This window comes from Camponotus floridanus, unplaced genomic scaffold, assembly GCF_003227725.1.
Source record: "Camponotus floridanus strain SB8 unplaced genomic scaffold, Cflo_v7.5 scaffold19, whole genome shotgun sequence".
Lineage (NCBI taxonomy): Eukaryota > Metazoa > Arthropoda > Insecta > Hymenoptera > Formicidae > Camponotus > Camponotus floridanus.
In genome coordinates, this window is record NW_020229314.1 from 565,731 (window position 1) to 578,892 (window position 13,162).

Below are 13,162 nucleotides of genomic sequence, written 5' to 3' on the forward strand. Positions count from 1 at the left end.
AGAGATAACAATTTAAGAGAAATAAAAATTTGAAAGTATTAATCAAGTAGTAAAGTAATTAAATATACGATATTGAAATTGTACTTAATGTTATCAATCCGCGGAATCACTTGTTTTTACAATCTAGTAAAGGGTATATGACAAGGTGATATGACAAAATACGAATTGGGAACGCTGAACCCAAGGAATACATACCGACGTGTCTTGTTTATGATTGATCATATTATCATGTGTAACGGATAATCGATATCTACACAGAGATAAGCAAAATAAAGAAAGTACATTCGTTTATTATATTTGTGAAAACAATTTCAAGATTGTCGCGCCACCCTGTATGTTGCCAGTATAATCGAGAGTGACGTTCAGGTGCGACTGCAGTAATTACAGTGAAGCGGTTTCGCGTACAACCGAGAACGTTACGTTGCTAACGATCAAGTAAGTACACATTATCGCGCGAACGTTATCACATATAAGCTTACCTTAGACGATCTATAATTCGGAAGATAAAATTCACTATTATAATTTTTATGGTACAGAAAATATATATTTGAAAAATTAATATTAAGATATACATATACATTAACAAGGAAAATAGAAAAAAATTTTTGTCTTCTGTTTTGTCGTGAAATATAAATATAATATATTGCTCAAAATGAGCTTAAAAAATAGAAAATCAAACTTTTGACAGAAAGTTTTTTTTGTATTAAAATATATAATTTTTTTATATATGTAAACTTTTATATTTGTAAACTTTTTAAAATTAAAAAAAACATAAAGCATTATTACAATACATACATACTTTACATGTGCGCGTTACACTTAAAAATACATAAAGGAAATGAATATGTATTAGCAAATTTAATATAAAGTCTATCTAGCGTACGTTAATTGTACAATAGACATTATTTCCTTATCTTAATGCTCGCAATAATCTGACATTTTATAACACATCGCATCCAAGGCTTATTATAAATTTTTTTTAATGTTATCGATGTCTTCAATGTCAAATAATTAAAAAAAGAGAGAAATATTTCTCGATGAAATTTTGTTATCAAAATCAGATTTTTATTCAATTTTACATATAACACGCAAGTAAGATACATTACGGCTAGACTCGTTTTCTTACGTAAATAACGACATTAACATTCAACGACAAATTTTTATCGATTGATATGAAATACTTAAAAATTTAATACAAACTTGATAAAATCTAATATTGACATAACATTAATCATTCAAATAGATCCAACCGAATTTAGGGAGCGTTTAATTCGATTCTTGGAAATATTTAAGTGAAGTGAAGAAAGAATGTTCGTATTCATATTGAATTTTATTAGTGATAAATATAGACAATTGCTTTACTAGAGCCACCATTGTAGCTCTGCGTATACTAGCAGCGAGACAATTTGACCACTTAAGCAGGCGCCTTAGGCCCCAATACGTCGTCTCGTGATATGAAAACATTTTATGTCTTTAGTTGCGCGCGGACCGTTCGACGGTCAATTTGCACGATTTCTTTTGTTAAGATTCTCGCACTTTCCTGACAGAAAAATGGATTGTGCTTTAACAAAACTCGTCATGGTAAGCGGCCAATTATGCAATTTGTCTCGCAAATTATACCGACTATGATTATAAACAGCATTCACAGAAGTATCGATTTTCAAAGCATATATCTCTTTGGAAGAATATAAATAAATTATAAAGATAAGAAGAATTTTTTTGCGAAACTTATTATCGGTTACATCTTGGATTTTCGTGGACGCAATTAATGTTTTATTACATAACTGCAGTTATTTATATAATATAATTAGTCCGAAGCTTGATCGTTATTACAAAATGATAGTGAATAACGTCAATTTTAATCGATTATAATTTTATACAATTTTTTCCTTTAATTTAAAAAATTTTGAAAATAATCCACAAAGTCTTTCGACCAATCAACTTATAGATATTGTTAATTTCTATTTAATGGATATTATTAATGTCTATTTAAATTTTACTAATTGCACGTATACGTTCTTTTTCAGTTGTATAACATGAAGTGGAAAATCCGCGATGTGTACAAGGTGTTTAGCCGCAAAAAGGTGGTGAACATTTCTCAAGACTCTAAATTAGCGAGGGTCTTGTCGACTCTCGATCTCACAGCCTTAGGAGTTGGCTCGACTTTGGGAGTAGGTGTGTATGTCTTGGCAGGAACTGTTGCAAGATCCACCGCTGGTCCTGCCGTGATCGTTTCATTCGCCATTGCTGCGATAGCATCGATGTTTGCAGGTATATCCTCCTATCAGTTTGATACAATGATAAGAGACCATTCCATACGCTTTCTACTTTATCGATTTCTTCCTCCTGATACAAAGCTTTCAGTTATTACAGCATAATTTCTCTCCAGCGAACATTTCTTTATTACTTTCTTTATTACTTTCTCAAACAGTTTGATAAAGAAAAATATCTCGCAAAGAAGATATACAAGATTAAATGTTGAATAAATAATGAGCATGTTTTTCGATCTTATTTCAACTCCCGTTGCTATCTAAGCAAACCTGAGTCCTGCTATAAATGCTGCAAGCTTTGCAGAAAATGATACTGATAGAAAAAAGTCACCCAGTTTTGATTTACATAACAGAGGTAAATTTTTTAACACGTTTAGTTTAAAGATTCTTAGAAAAAGATATCCCAATTGATGAAGTAATCGATAATCTTAAGATAAGCTTCGCATTCAATCATTTCGCGTATTCGACAAATAATAATGTCGTACGTGCATACTATCGTTATAAAAGTTTTATTATATAATTTCACATAAGTTGGTTTTCAAAAAAGTGCCTATTATAGTTATTAAGTGTATCACCCAAAATATAAATCTTGATCGATCAAGAGAAGCAATTCATATTGTCAAAAAATGTTAAAAAATAAATATAATTCAAATTATATTACATTTTTTAGTCCAAAAATAGCGCATAAGATTTCTTTTATATAAAGCTTATCCCAGGTAGAATATGAAACTCATAATGACATTATTATGACGTCATCATTTTATTTATCACTTAAAAGTTACCTAAACAAAAATGAGTTAAAGATGACAAAAAGAATCATAAATTTTTAAGTTCAATAATTGCATTATATAATTTTAAAAAGATTATGTTGCTTAAATATAATTAAAATATACATGAATAATTAATTAAACAAGTAATTGCATAATATATATAAAAAATGATATTAATAAGTCACCAAAACATTACCAAAAGTATGTCAAATGAGATCATTATGATTTTTCTAAAATGACTTTTAGGAGACGTCATAATGATGTCATTATGAGTTTCATGTTCTACCTGGGATATAAAGTCCGGTTTTTTTGTAAAAAAATTTTTCAGATGAAAATAAAAGTATATTAAAAAGCCAAAAAAATAGTAATTTATTATTCTAATTTAAAAAATTACTTTGAAATTAGTTACTAGTATCAATTGTAATTTTGTCTTCAATTGTACTTGCAAATGCAATAAATATTCTTATCAAATTATCATTAAATTGTATTTAACATTATAATTATTTTCTATGATAAAAACAAGGAAATTTATTTGAGTCTAATGAATCTATATATCGGTTCTTAATATTTGTTGATAAAAATTAAATTTATTTTTAAAATAATTGACATATTTATATTATATATATATTTTACATTTTGTGTTTATTATTTTAATACGTTGCACACGTTATTTGCTTCCTAGGACTCTGTTATGCAGAATTCGGAGCACGAGTGCCGCGTGCTGGATCCGCATACGTTTACAGTTACGTCACAATGGGCGAGTTTGTTGCATTTCTCATCGGCTGGACGTTAATTCTGGAGTACGTCATCGGCTCAGCTAGCGTGGTACGCGGTCTCAGCACATATGTCGACGCGCTCTTTAACAATAGCATGAGAAATGCCTTCGAATCAGCGGCACATATCGATATTAATTATCTATCATCATATCTAGACTTTTTCGCATTTGGCATCACTCTGCTGTTTTCAGGTAATAAGAAAATAAATCTTCAACTAACTCAATTTAATGTATTTTGATCGACAAAATATTTAAAAGACCTTCCTCAATATCTCTATTATATCTTTTATCACAAGTTCTATTATTAATTTATTAGTTTACGTAAACGCGTAGGAATTATAAAAAGAGCTGAAATAATTTGCAATAACTTTTGTAGTTGCGCTTGCTTTTGGAGCCAAGGAATCTTCGCTAGCAAACAACTTTTTTACATTAGTGAATCTCTTTGTCGTACTTTTCGTCATAATCGCCGGTTCTACTAAAGGTAAGCGCTCATTTAAATTTATCTCTTTTGTTTACATATCTTGAAAAAACCTTGAGTTAATGATAATCTACATGTACAAATTTTATGATATTTTTTGATGATTTGAATTTGTAACTTAATATTTAAATTACTACATATTATTAATTATTACTGTTAATGATAAAAATAATGATAATAATATAATTAATGCTAATACTTTAAATATAAAATATAATTATAAATATAATTATAAAATATAAATATAAATATTAAATTTAAAATAATTGAAAAATTGTTATATATATAAACTCATAAGTTAAGATAGTGATAGATATAAAGATATATAAAATTTGCAGCTAAAATTAGTAATTGGAAGACGGAGCCTAAATGCACCGAGACAAAGTGCGAGTTCGGCACCGGCGGTTTCGCACCTTATGGCATATCGGGCATCATAAGCGGCGCGGCCACGTGTTTTTACGGATTCATTGGCTTCGATTGCGTGGCAACTACGGGAGAGGAGGCTAAAAATCCGCAACGATCTATCCCCATAGCGATTGTCGCATCCCTGATGATTGTCTTTCTGGCGTACTTTGGCGTCTCGATGGTCCTTACCACCGTGTTACCGTACTACGAGCAAAATCCCGAAGCACCGTTCCCACATTTGTTCACGACATTAGGATGGGACTGGGCCAAGTGGCTCGTGTCGATCGGAGCAATTTGCGGACTATGCTCCAGGTAATATTGCCCTTCGTTATACATTAAATTAAACAATGAATGAGAAAAATTTATATTTTTTGCATACACTATTGAACACTATAAAAGTGTTTTAACTTTTTTGCAAATGTAACATATAGATAATTAACGATATTCTTTTGTTATTTTATAAAACAAATTTTAATCAAAAATCTTTGATATTATTAGAAAAAAAAAAATATATATATATATATATATATATATATATATATATTCATAAATTTTATATATATGTTAATCTACATCTCTTATTAACATATTTTTAGAATTTGAAGAAATGATAAAAGAGAGAGCAACATTTCCTTCTATTTATCAATTATTTTAGTCTTTTAGGTGCGATGTTTCCGCTGCCGCGAGTAATCTATGCTATGGCTTCAGACGGATTAATCTTCAAGTGGATGGGCAAAGTAAGCTCACGATTCCAAACTCCGTTCATGGGCACGCTTTCCGCCGGGCTTCTTACAGGTTCGTTCACATATCTTATCCTCCATGATCAATCAAACGGTATAATCTTTTGATGATGTATTATAGGCATTCTAGCGGCGATATTTGAACTCACGCAATTAGTCAATATGATGAGTATCGGTACGCTACTGGCATATTCGATTGTGGCCTCTTGTGTACTTATTTTACGGTAAGATATCATAATTAAATTAATCTTATGTCTGTACCCAGGTAAAACATGAAACTCATAATGACATCATTAAGACGTCTCCTAAAAGTTATTTTAGAAAAATCATAGTGATTTCATTTGATATATTTTTGGCAATGTTTTGATGACTTATTTTTGATATTAAACAATATTCTAGCGAACTCTTCATGTTCTACTTGGGTAACTTTTAGTTTAACTTTTCAAGAATTAAAAGAAATTAATAAACTGTCGATTTATATAAAAAATGATATAAATTAATCAGATCACACAATTGATTGATAATAATTAAATGCAATTTCTGTCATTGATTAATAAAAATAACTAATATATATTTCTTTTGCAGATACGAAGAAAGCGAAGCATATGAGAAGAAAGACGATCGCGATCCAAGGACTTTCACATTCGTCATAAGACAACTGGTAAACGCGAACAAATTAAATCATTCCACTAAACTTACGGCACAGATCGTTACTTCTCTCGTATTTTGTTACAGTAAGGTTCATTGTATTTTCATTTTCATAAATTTAATATCTCAAAAAATCTAATGTAGTACACTACAAATTCTTTTGCAGTTGTTCTTTGTTTTGGTATCGCTACTCTGTTATCAACGTATATAACTGAGATCAGCGCTGGAAAAGCGACTTTCGTGGTATTACTCGCCGTTTTAATCGGTGCACTCATGCTTACTCTTTGTTTCATTTATCTCCAACCAGTTTCGGGCAAGAAACTTACATTCTCGGTATGATATTATTTTTTTATATCTATTTCTTATATGTATATGTATATCTATTTCTTATATTGATATCTTAATATCTTAATAATATCTTCCATAATCTGTCAATATGTGGAATCGTGCAAAATATTTTTTTAAATTTTTATTATTGAATATTATTTATGAGTATATATCAAATTTCGAATTAATCTTAATCTTAATTTTATCTTATCTCGAAAATCGTCACATTTCGATTAATAATATTATCAATGTTTTATCATTTTTCTTGTATATAGAACATAAGTATATAATATAAAATATAAGAGAGTATATAATATTATGAATTGATAGTTAAATAGTTAAATTACTGGAACCATAACATTTTTTAAAGTAATCATAACATGCCTGTTGTGTTAGGTGCCGTTGGTACCATTCTTGCCGGCGATTAGTATACTCATCAACATTTATCTTATGATGATGTTGGACGCTATGACATGGGTACGATTTGCCGTGTGGATGATAATTGGTAAGTTTATGCAAGAGACGGATAAATATAAATTTCTTAATGTATTAAATTAAATGTATCGAATTATTTCATATGTTTTATCGCGTAGGCTTGGTTATATATTTCTCTTATGGCATACGACATAGTAATATTCGACAAATGAAGTTGCCGGCGAGATCAACTGATAAGAGTAAAGATAATTCATGGAGAGATGCTGATTCTTCTCATGCCTTGTGATAAAAGATGACTATAAAAATAGATCGTTTAATTTTAATTTATTGATTGGAATCAATGAGATAACTCTTTTAAAATAATGTAAAATATTATACTCATAAAATACCTGCAAAGTATTTATTAACTTTCTATAGTGATTTCGAAATAAATGTTCTCTCTCTCTCTCTCTCTCTCTCTCTCTCTCTCTCTCTCTCTCTCTTCTTTTTGTATTATTAAATAGTAAAAAAAATATTACTTTGCTATATATTAGTATATCAGTAAAATTTTATCAAGGCATATGTGTCAATAATCAAAGTAAAAAAAAGCGAATATAGTCAAATAATAGAATATATCAATAAACAAAAGTAAATACAATAGCAATCAAAGAGAAAATAATATCATGTGTATAAAAGATTAATCTAATAATTCAAAAAGCTATTTCCGTAAAATAAATAACTCACACCTAAAACCTAATTATGTAGCATAGAGAAATGTGTTATACATTTAATTATACATTTAATTAAATAAATTTATGGAAATTTATTGATAAAAATGTATCAAATATGCAATAGTGTATTTTATCTATTTCATTATTTTCTCAGCGGTTATATAGTATTTAGTCATATATATTTGGAATTGATATTTCGAATATTCATGCAATAAATGTGGTAAAATTGTAGAGAAATTACAAAGTTGTTTAATTTTTCTAATAAGTAATAAAGTTACTTAAAAATAGAAAACATGAAAAAAAAAGAAATATATTTCTATATTTGGTTTATAATTATAATATAAGAACGCAACTCCTCAAAGACGATAGACGAAACTACTTATATTTGCTGATCAATTGATTAGCATAATTGATGTAATTCTGCTTCGCTGCTTCTTGAGTAATGCCCTTCTTCTTATTCCATGCTTCCCATTTTGCTTTTCCTTTCAGATCCAGCATACCAGGTTTGGCTGAAATATTTTGTAATATGTATTATTATATAATATATATAATAATATAATTAATTATATATATATATATATATATATATATATATATGATTTAATAAAATTATATGAACTGATTGAATAATTATTTCTGTGATATAAATATTTCCGATATATAGAGTGACCATTTTAATCAATCCATGCGAATATCTCGAGAAGAAGTTTTTCAAAAACAATGTTTCAGAAAAAAAGTTTTTATAGTTTCAAGGAGGGCATAAGATAGTGGCAATTATTTGACCTTGGATGATCGTTTAAAGGTCGCATGAAAGTCACCTTCAAATTTTTAATCCTTCCTAAACCCCCATTTTTCATTGCACATTTTTATAGCTTATCTCGAGAGCTTTTCAAAACACCATAATAAAGTATTTTTTCATTGAATACTGAGTTATGAGGCTTGAAATAATTTCTTAATTTTACATGAATCATAAAATATCTAATAAAATATTCATTTTTTTATTCTCTCGAGATAAGCTACAAGATTGTGTAATGAAAAATGGAGGTTTCCATTTAAGAATTTGAAAGTGACTTTCATGTAATCTTCAAATTACTATCTAAGGTCAAATAATTGCCTCTATCTCATGCTCCCCTTAAAATCATATAACTTTTGTTTGAAACATTTTTTTGAAAAATTTCTCCTTTTCAAGATATTCGCATGGATTGATTAAAAAATTAAATGGTCCACCCTGTATAATTTATAATTGAATCAAATTTTCAAAATTTATTATGATATATTTTGGAAACTTACATGTGTTATTATCACCGACTGTAGCTTGTTTGAACAAAGCGTAAAGTTCCAAAAGCTCCTCATCACTAGGACGTTTCGTAAGCGTCTTTATAGCTTCGGCGGCTGCCTCAAATTCCTATAAGAAAAATTCAAGCTTGTGATTTTAAAATATTTCGTTAATCGTATTCATCAAGAAATAATATTATGTGTTATTTAGAAAAAAATACTATTTTAATTTATGCTATCATTCAACCACGTGTTATAAATACGGATTATGTACTTAGAAAAAGTCGCAATGACGTTTGAATCTATTGACTTTGGATGACTGCGTTAAAAAAAAAGAGAGAGAGAGAGAGAGAGATTCGGAAGCAGCTATTAAACTGCAAAATCACGACTCAAAGTCTTGTATTTAAACTATTAATTTAAATATTATATGCTATTATAAGCTAAAGAATAAATTTACTTGTAACTTATATAAAGAGAAAGAGATAGAGAGAACACAAAAATTAATGAGTAACGCAGGAAATTTTTGAAGTTACATTAGTGAAAAACAATTTTAAAATTTCTAACCATTGTAATTTCCAAACTTTCCTCAGACGAGTTTATTTCCGATAAAATTATGATTTACCAATTACCCCAAATTTCTCCTCGGAGAAATGCATACGATAATATTATACGCGATCGCAATATGAGACCAACGAAATTAGTATGCTACGTCGTCGATCGATTTTCGTCGCTCATTTCCCTTTTGAAATTAATTTATCGATGCTTTTTTTGTTGCAACGTACTTCGAAAAAATTAGTGCGAAACGTAAGAATGTCGAAAAATCGAGATACCAGTTGAATCTGTTGCGACAAACTGAGTAGAAACGAATAAAGGATACGTATTTGCATTACCTGATCGAGAGACATTCTTGCAACAAATCGTTCGACTCTTCTGTAAGCACTGTAAATGACTTTGTGACCAACGATTGATCGTATGCGTAAGTTAAAAACGTTAATCCCCACCTCGAAATTTATCACACCAGGGTCGAACGATAAACTGGTTCCTTTTTTTCTTCTTAAGATATTAACATTTCTGATTCATGCAAATACATGTATAATCAGTTATACATGTATAGTTATCTCATGAATGTATTCAAAAGTTTTCCATTATAATTTTGTAACAATATCAGTAGTGTAAGTTAAAAACCGTGCAAAAAAAGTAATTAAGCATCGTAATGTCTTTGTTTTCAATTTTTAGAAAAAAATACAGGACAAAATAGGAATTTGAGACATCAAAATATGCGACTTAATTTTATAAAAGAAAATAGTGTAATAATTTTGGTCATATATGATTATGTATATAATATAATGTAAATGTATAATATATGATACGTACGATATTTATATTATCAATATTTAATGATTAGAAATTAAAATCATAATTAATAATTTTAATTCTTTTTTTAATTAATAACATATTACAATAATAGACATTTTTTAATTAAATTGTTTTCATCCATATAATATATTATCTGTAAATCCTCAATCTTTTTATAGATAAAATTATTCTAACATTTTTATCACATTTCAAAATTAATTTTAGATTCTGATAAGTCTGATAAGCTATAAATAAAAGATTAATCGCTGCCATTTTTATTTAATGGAAAAGAGGAAATATTCTCCTTATATATAGAGATCAATATAATATACACAAAGATCAACATAACATATGATATGTGTATGTACAAAGTTATTATGATATGATTTGCTGAGAGATTTGCTATCCAAATATTTACTACATATTTACTACATGTCCATGAATTGTGATTATATATTTTGTACAATAATATTTATTTATACAATACATTAATATCTCAAATTTCTCTATAAATATCTTCGATTATATCAATTTCAATTTCTTTTAAAATGAAAATGTCGAAAAGAATCATAGATATAATTTATCACAAAATACCAGTTTTTCATTTTATAATATTTTTATTATAAATTTTCGTATTATAAAACTATTAGAGTTTACTTGAAATTGAATTAGTTAATAAATTAACAAGTTTTACTCTTTACACATTTCTTAATTTTCTTTTAATATTATTTTTAATATTATTTTATTTTTAATTGTATATAATTTAAACATATAACTTATATAACTCTTTTCCTTAGTACTTTTTATTAAAAATATTAACTCTATCTTGAAAGAATAAATCAAAATTAATTTGATGTAGATACTTATAAATATGCGAAACTGTGTACCGGTTTTAAGATCAACCGTAGAAAACCCCGTTAGAGAAAATGACACTCTATAAAATCTATAAAACCTTTGCGCGACCTCATGAATTACAACAGTTCGAAATAAACAACTTGATAACGTTGACAACAGTTATTTTACATATTAATGAAAAACACTGTATAACAAATTAAACAAAATAAATAAATTAACAAAATAAATTAAAAGAAGATTCAATTTAGAGAAATCTATCTTTTTTACTTTATAAATTCATAAATTCTTAATCATCAATAATCTTCTGATTCCTTTTCTATTTTATATTATTCCGTTTATATTAGCTTTAAGTCTTTTAACAAAATCATATAGATAGTTTTGTTAAGATTTTAATAATTCCATTAAAACACTTATTTTTATTCAAACACTTTTCAAGTAAAATCCATGATTTTTTTGTAGATTAATTAATTTTGTAGAAATCAATAATTGCAGAATAAATTTCTAAGGATTAATCTCTTTTAATCTATTTATCTTATTATTGCAAATAAAACACGATACCTGATCGACCGACATTTCGATGTGAATCCGCTTCGAGTGCGAGCTGTCTACTGGCAGTCATGATTCTACATTTCCTGATCGCTTAGAGTTTATTGCTCTAGCATCAACTAGGTGGGGAGTGCGCACATTTAGATCCTGAATTAATATTTGCAAGTTATCACTCCATATCATACATGTATTCTCAAATTTAATCATGCATTAAATTCTGTATTAAATAAATGATAATCAATAGATATTAATTAAAAAGCAACAATAAATGTTTTGAGATAAAATGAAAATTATATATATAATACATACGTAAGAACTTATTTTAAAAAAATAATTATGTGTGTAATATGCAGTTTAAGTAGTGAAAAGAAATGCGTGAAGGAGAAATATATTTATAAAATATAAATTACAATGATTATTATTATATGTCTCTCTTATTGAATATTATTATTATCTTTTGAAACAGTGAATTTTTACTTGATGTAATGCGATTTAATCATATAATTAAAATAGAAGCGGATGCGTAATTGCAACTAATTCGTTCCTCAAATTAACTGCCAAATTAACTATTACGTGATAACGAGGCATACAAGCTAACTGTAATCTAAGAATGTACAAGCGATGATTGCATGTATGATCAATTTGAAAGAAACTAGAGAAATATTCAACGTGTTAGCTAATATTTCTATGATGCAGATACATATTTCAGATTGCATTTATATAAAGATTTATGACTCATACATAATAATTAAATATTACGATTTTTAATTCACTTTGAACAAATTAGAAAGATTCGCATAATGTAATAATTAACAACTATTAAATTAGTTAACATATTTTAGTTAGCAAATAACATTATTTTCATTGTCTGTATGATTCATATTTCTTTTTTTTCTTGAATGAATCGATCGCTGTATCATATTTAATCATCGTGCTCCACTTTGGACGCGAGAAACCTTCTCTGAAATAATAATTTCGCTGATCCTCACGCATGCATGTATTCGACGAAGAGCGAACGGGGCCAATGTGCCACATCAGCATCCAAGACTCACCTGTGCAGGAATGTAGGAATTCTCGATTACCTCTGACGCGCATGATCGATACCACCATCATCCGTGCGCATCTGTATATGTATATATGCACTTGCGGTGCTATAAGAAACACCATCAATTCTGTTTATGAAACTGTTACAAATAATTCTACAGGATGCATACAATGATTTTTATGATAGATTTTGCTGATTAAAAACTTAAGTAAGTCGCAAAAATATTTCCTTCAATTTTACACGAATAGAAGTCATTGAAAAGTATTATAAACTTTTTTGCTGACAATTATTTTAATCGTTATCCGATCTCTCTTTCCTCCTTTCTCTCTCTCTTTTTTCTGCTTCTTTCTCTTTCTTTTTCAGATATAAAAAATATCCTTCGCAATTTTAATTATATAATATGTTGTTGTATTGTTGTAATTAATAAACAATTTTGCTAGACAGAAAAAACTATTGTACAATTCAAACGATCATGCAATTATGTGGCAATCACAATATTTTGCATCAATACGATTAAATTGTGATAA

The 13,162-nt window shown here is 28.0% G+C and overlaps 2 protein-coding genes across 4 annotated transcripts; one reads left to right on the plus strand and one right to left on the minus strand.

Annotated features, from left to right (window-relative positions):
* The first annotated feature begins 16 nt into the window (after nt 1-16).
* LOC105256103 (cationic amino acid transporter 2) lies at nt 17-7,322 on the plus strand. Of its 2 annotated transcripts, none has more exons than XM_011265769.3 (11): nt 17-435; nt 2,028-2,271; nt 3,723-4,007; nt 4,192-4,296; nt 4,632-5,010; nt 5,354-5,493; nt 5,560-5,662; nt 6,024-6,172; nt 6,253-6,419; nt 6,810-6,918; nt 7,007-7,322. In XM_011265769.3, the coding sequence occupies exons 2-11, from the start codon at nt 2,037-2,039 to the stop codon at nt 7,132-7,134; spliced, it is 1,800 nt and encodes a 599-aa protein (XP_011264071.1). In that variant the 5' UTR covers nt 17-435; nt 2,028-2,036; the 3' UTR covers nt 7,135-7,322. The 2 variants fall into 2 exon arrangements, with proteins under 2 accessions (XP_011264071.1, XP_011264069.2); XM_011265767.3 differs by lacking the exon at nt 17-435 and adding an exon at nt 1,464-1,581.
* Nucleotides 7,323-7,919: 597 nt separating this feature from the next.
* Nucleotides 7,920-11,738, minus strand: LOC105256102 (acyl-CoA-binding protein homolog). Of its 2 annotated transcripts, none has more exons than XM_011265766.3 (3): nt 11,603-11,738; nt 8,849-8,963; nt 7,920-8,067 (listed from the first exon to the last, which is right to left on the minus strand). In XM_011265766.3, the coding sequence occupies exons 1-3, from the start codon at nt 11,615-11,617 to the stop codon at nt 7,934-7,936; spliced, it is 264 nt and encodes an 87-aa protein (XP_011264068.1). In that variant the 5' UTR covers nt 11,618-11,738; the 3' UTR covers nt 7,920-7,933. The 2 variants fall into 2 exon arrangements, with proteins under 2 accessions (XP_011264068.1, XP_011264067.1); XM_011265765.3 differs by lacking the exon at nt 11,603-11,738 and adding an exon at nt 9,724-9,823.
* Nucleotides 11,739-13,162: the final 1,424 nt, after the last annotated feature.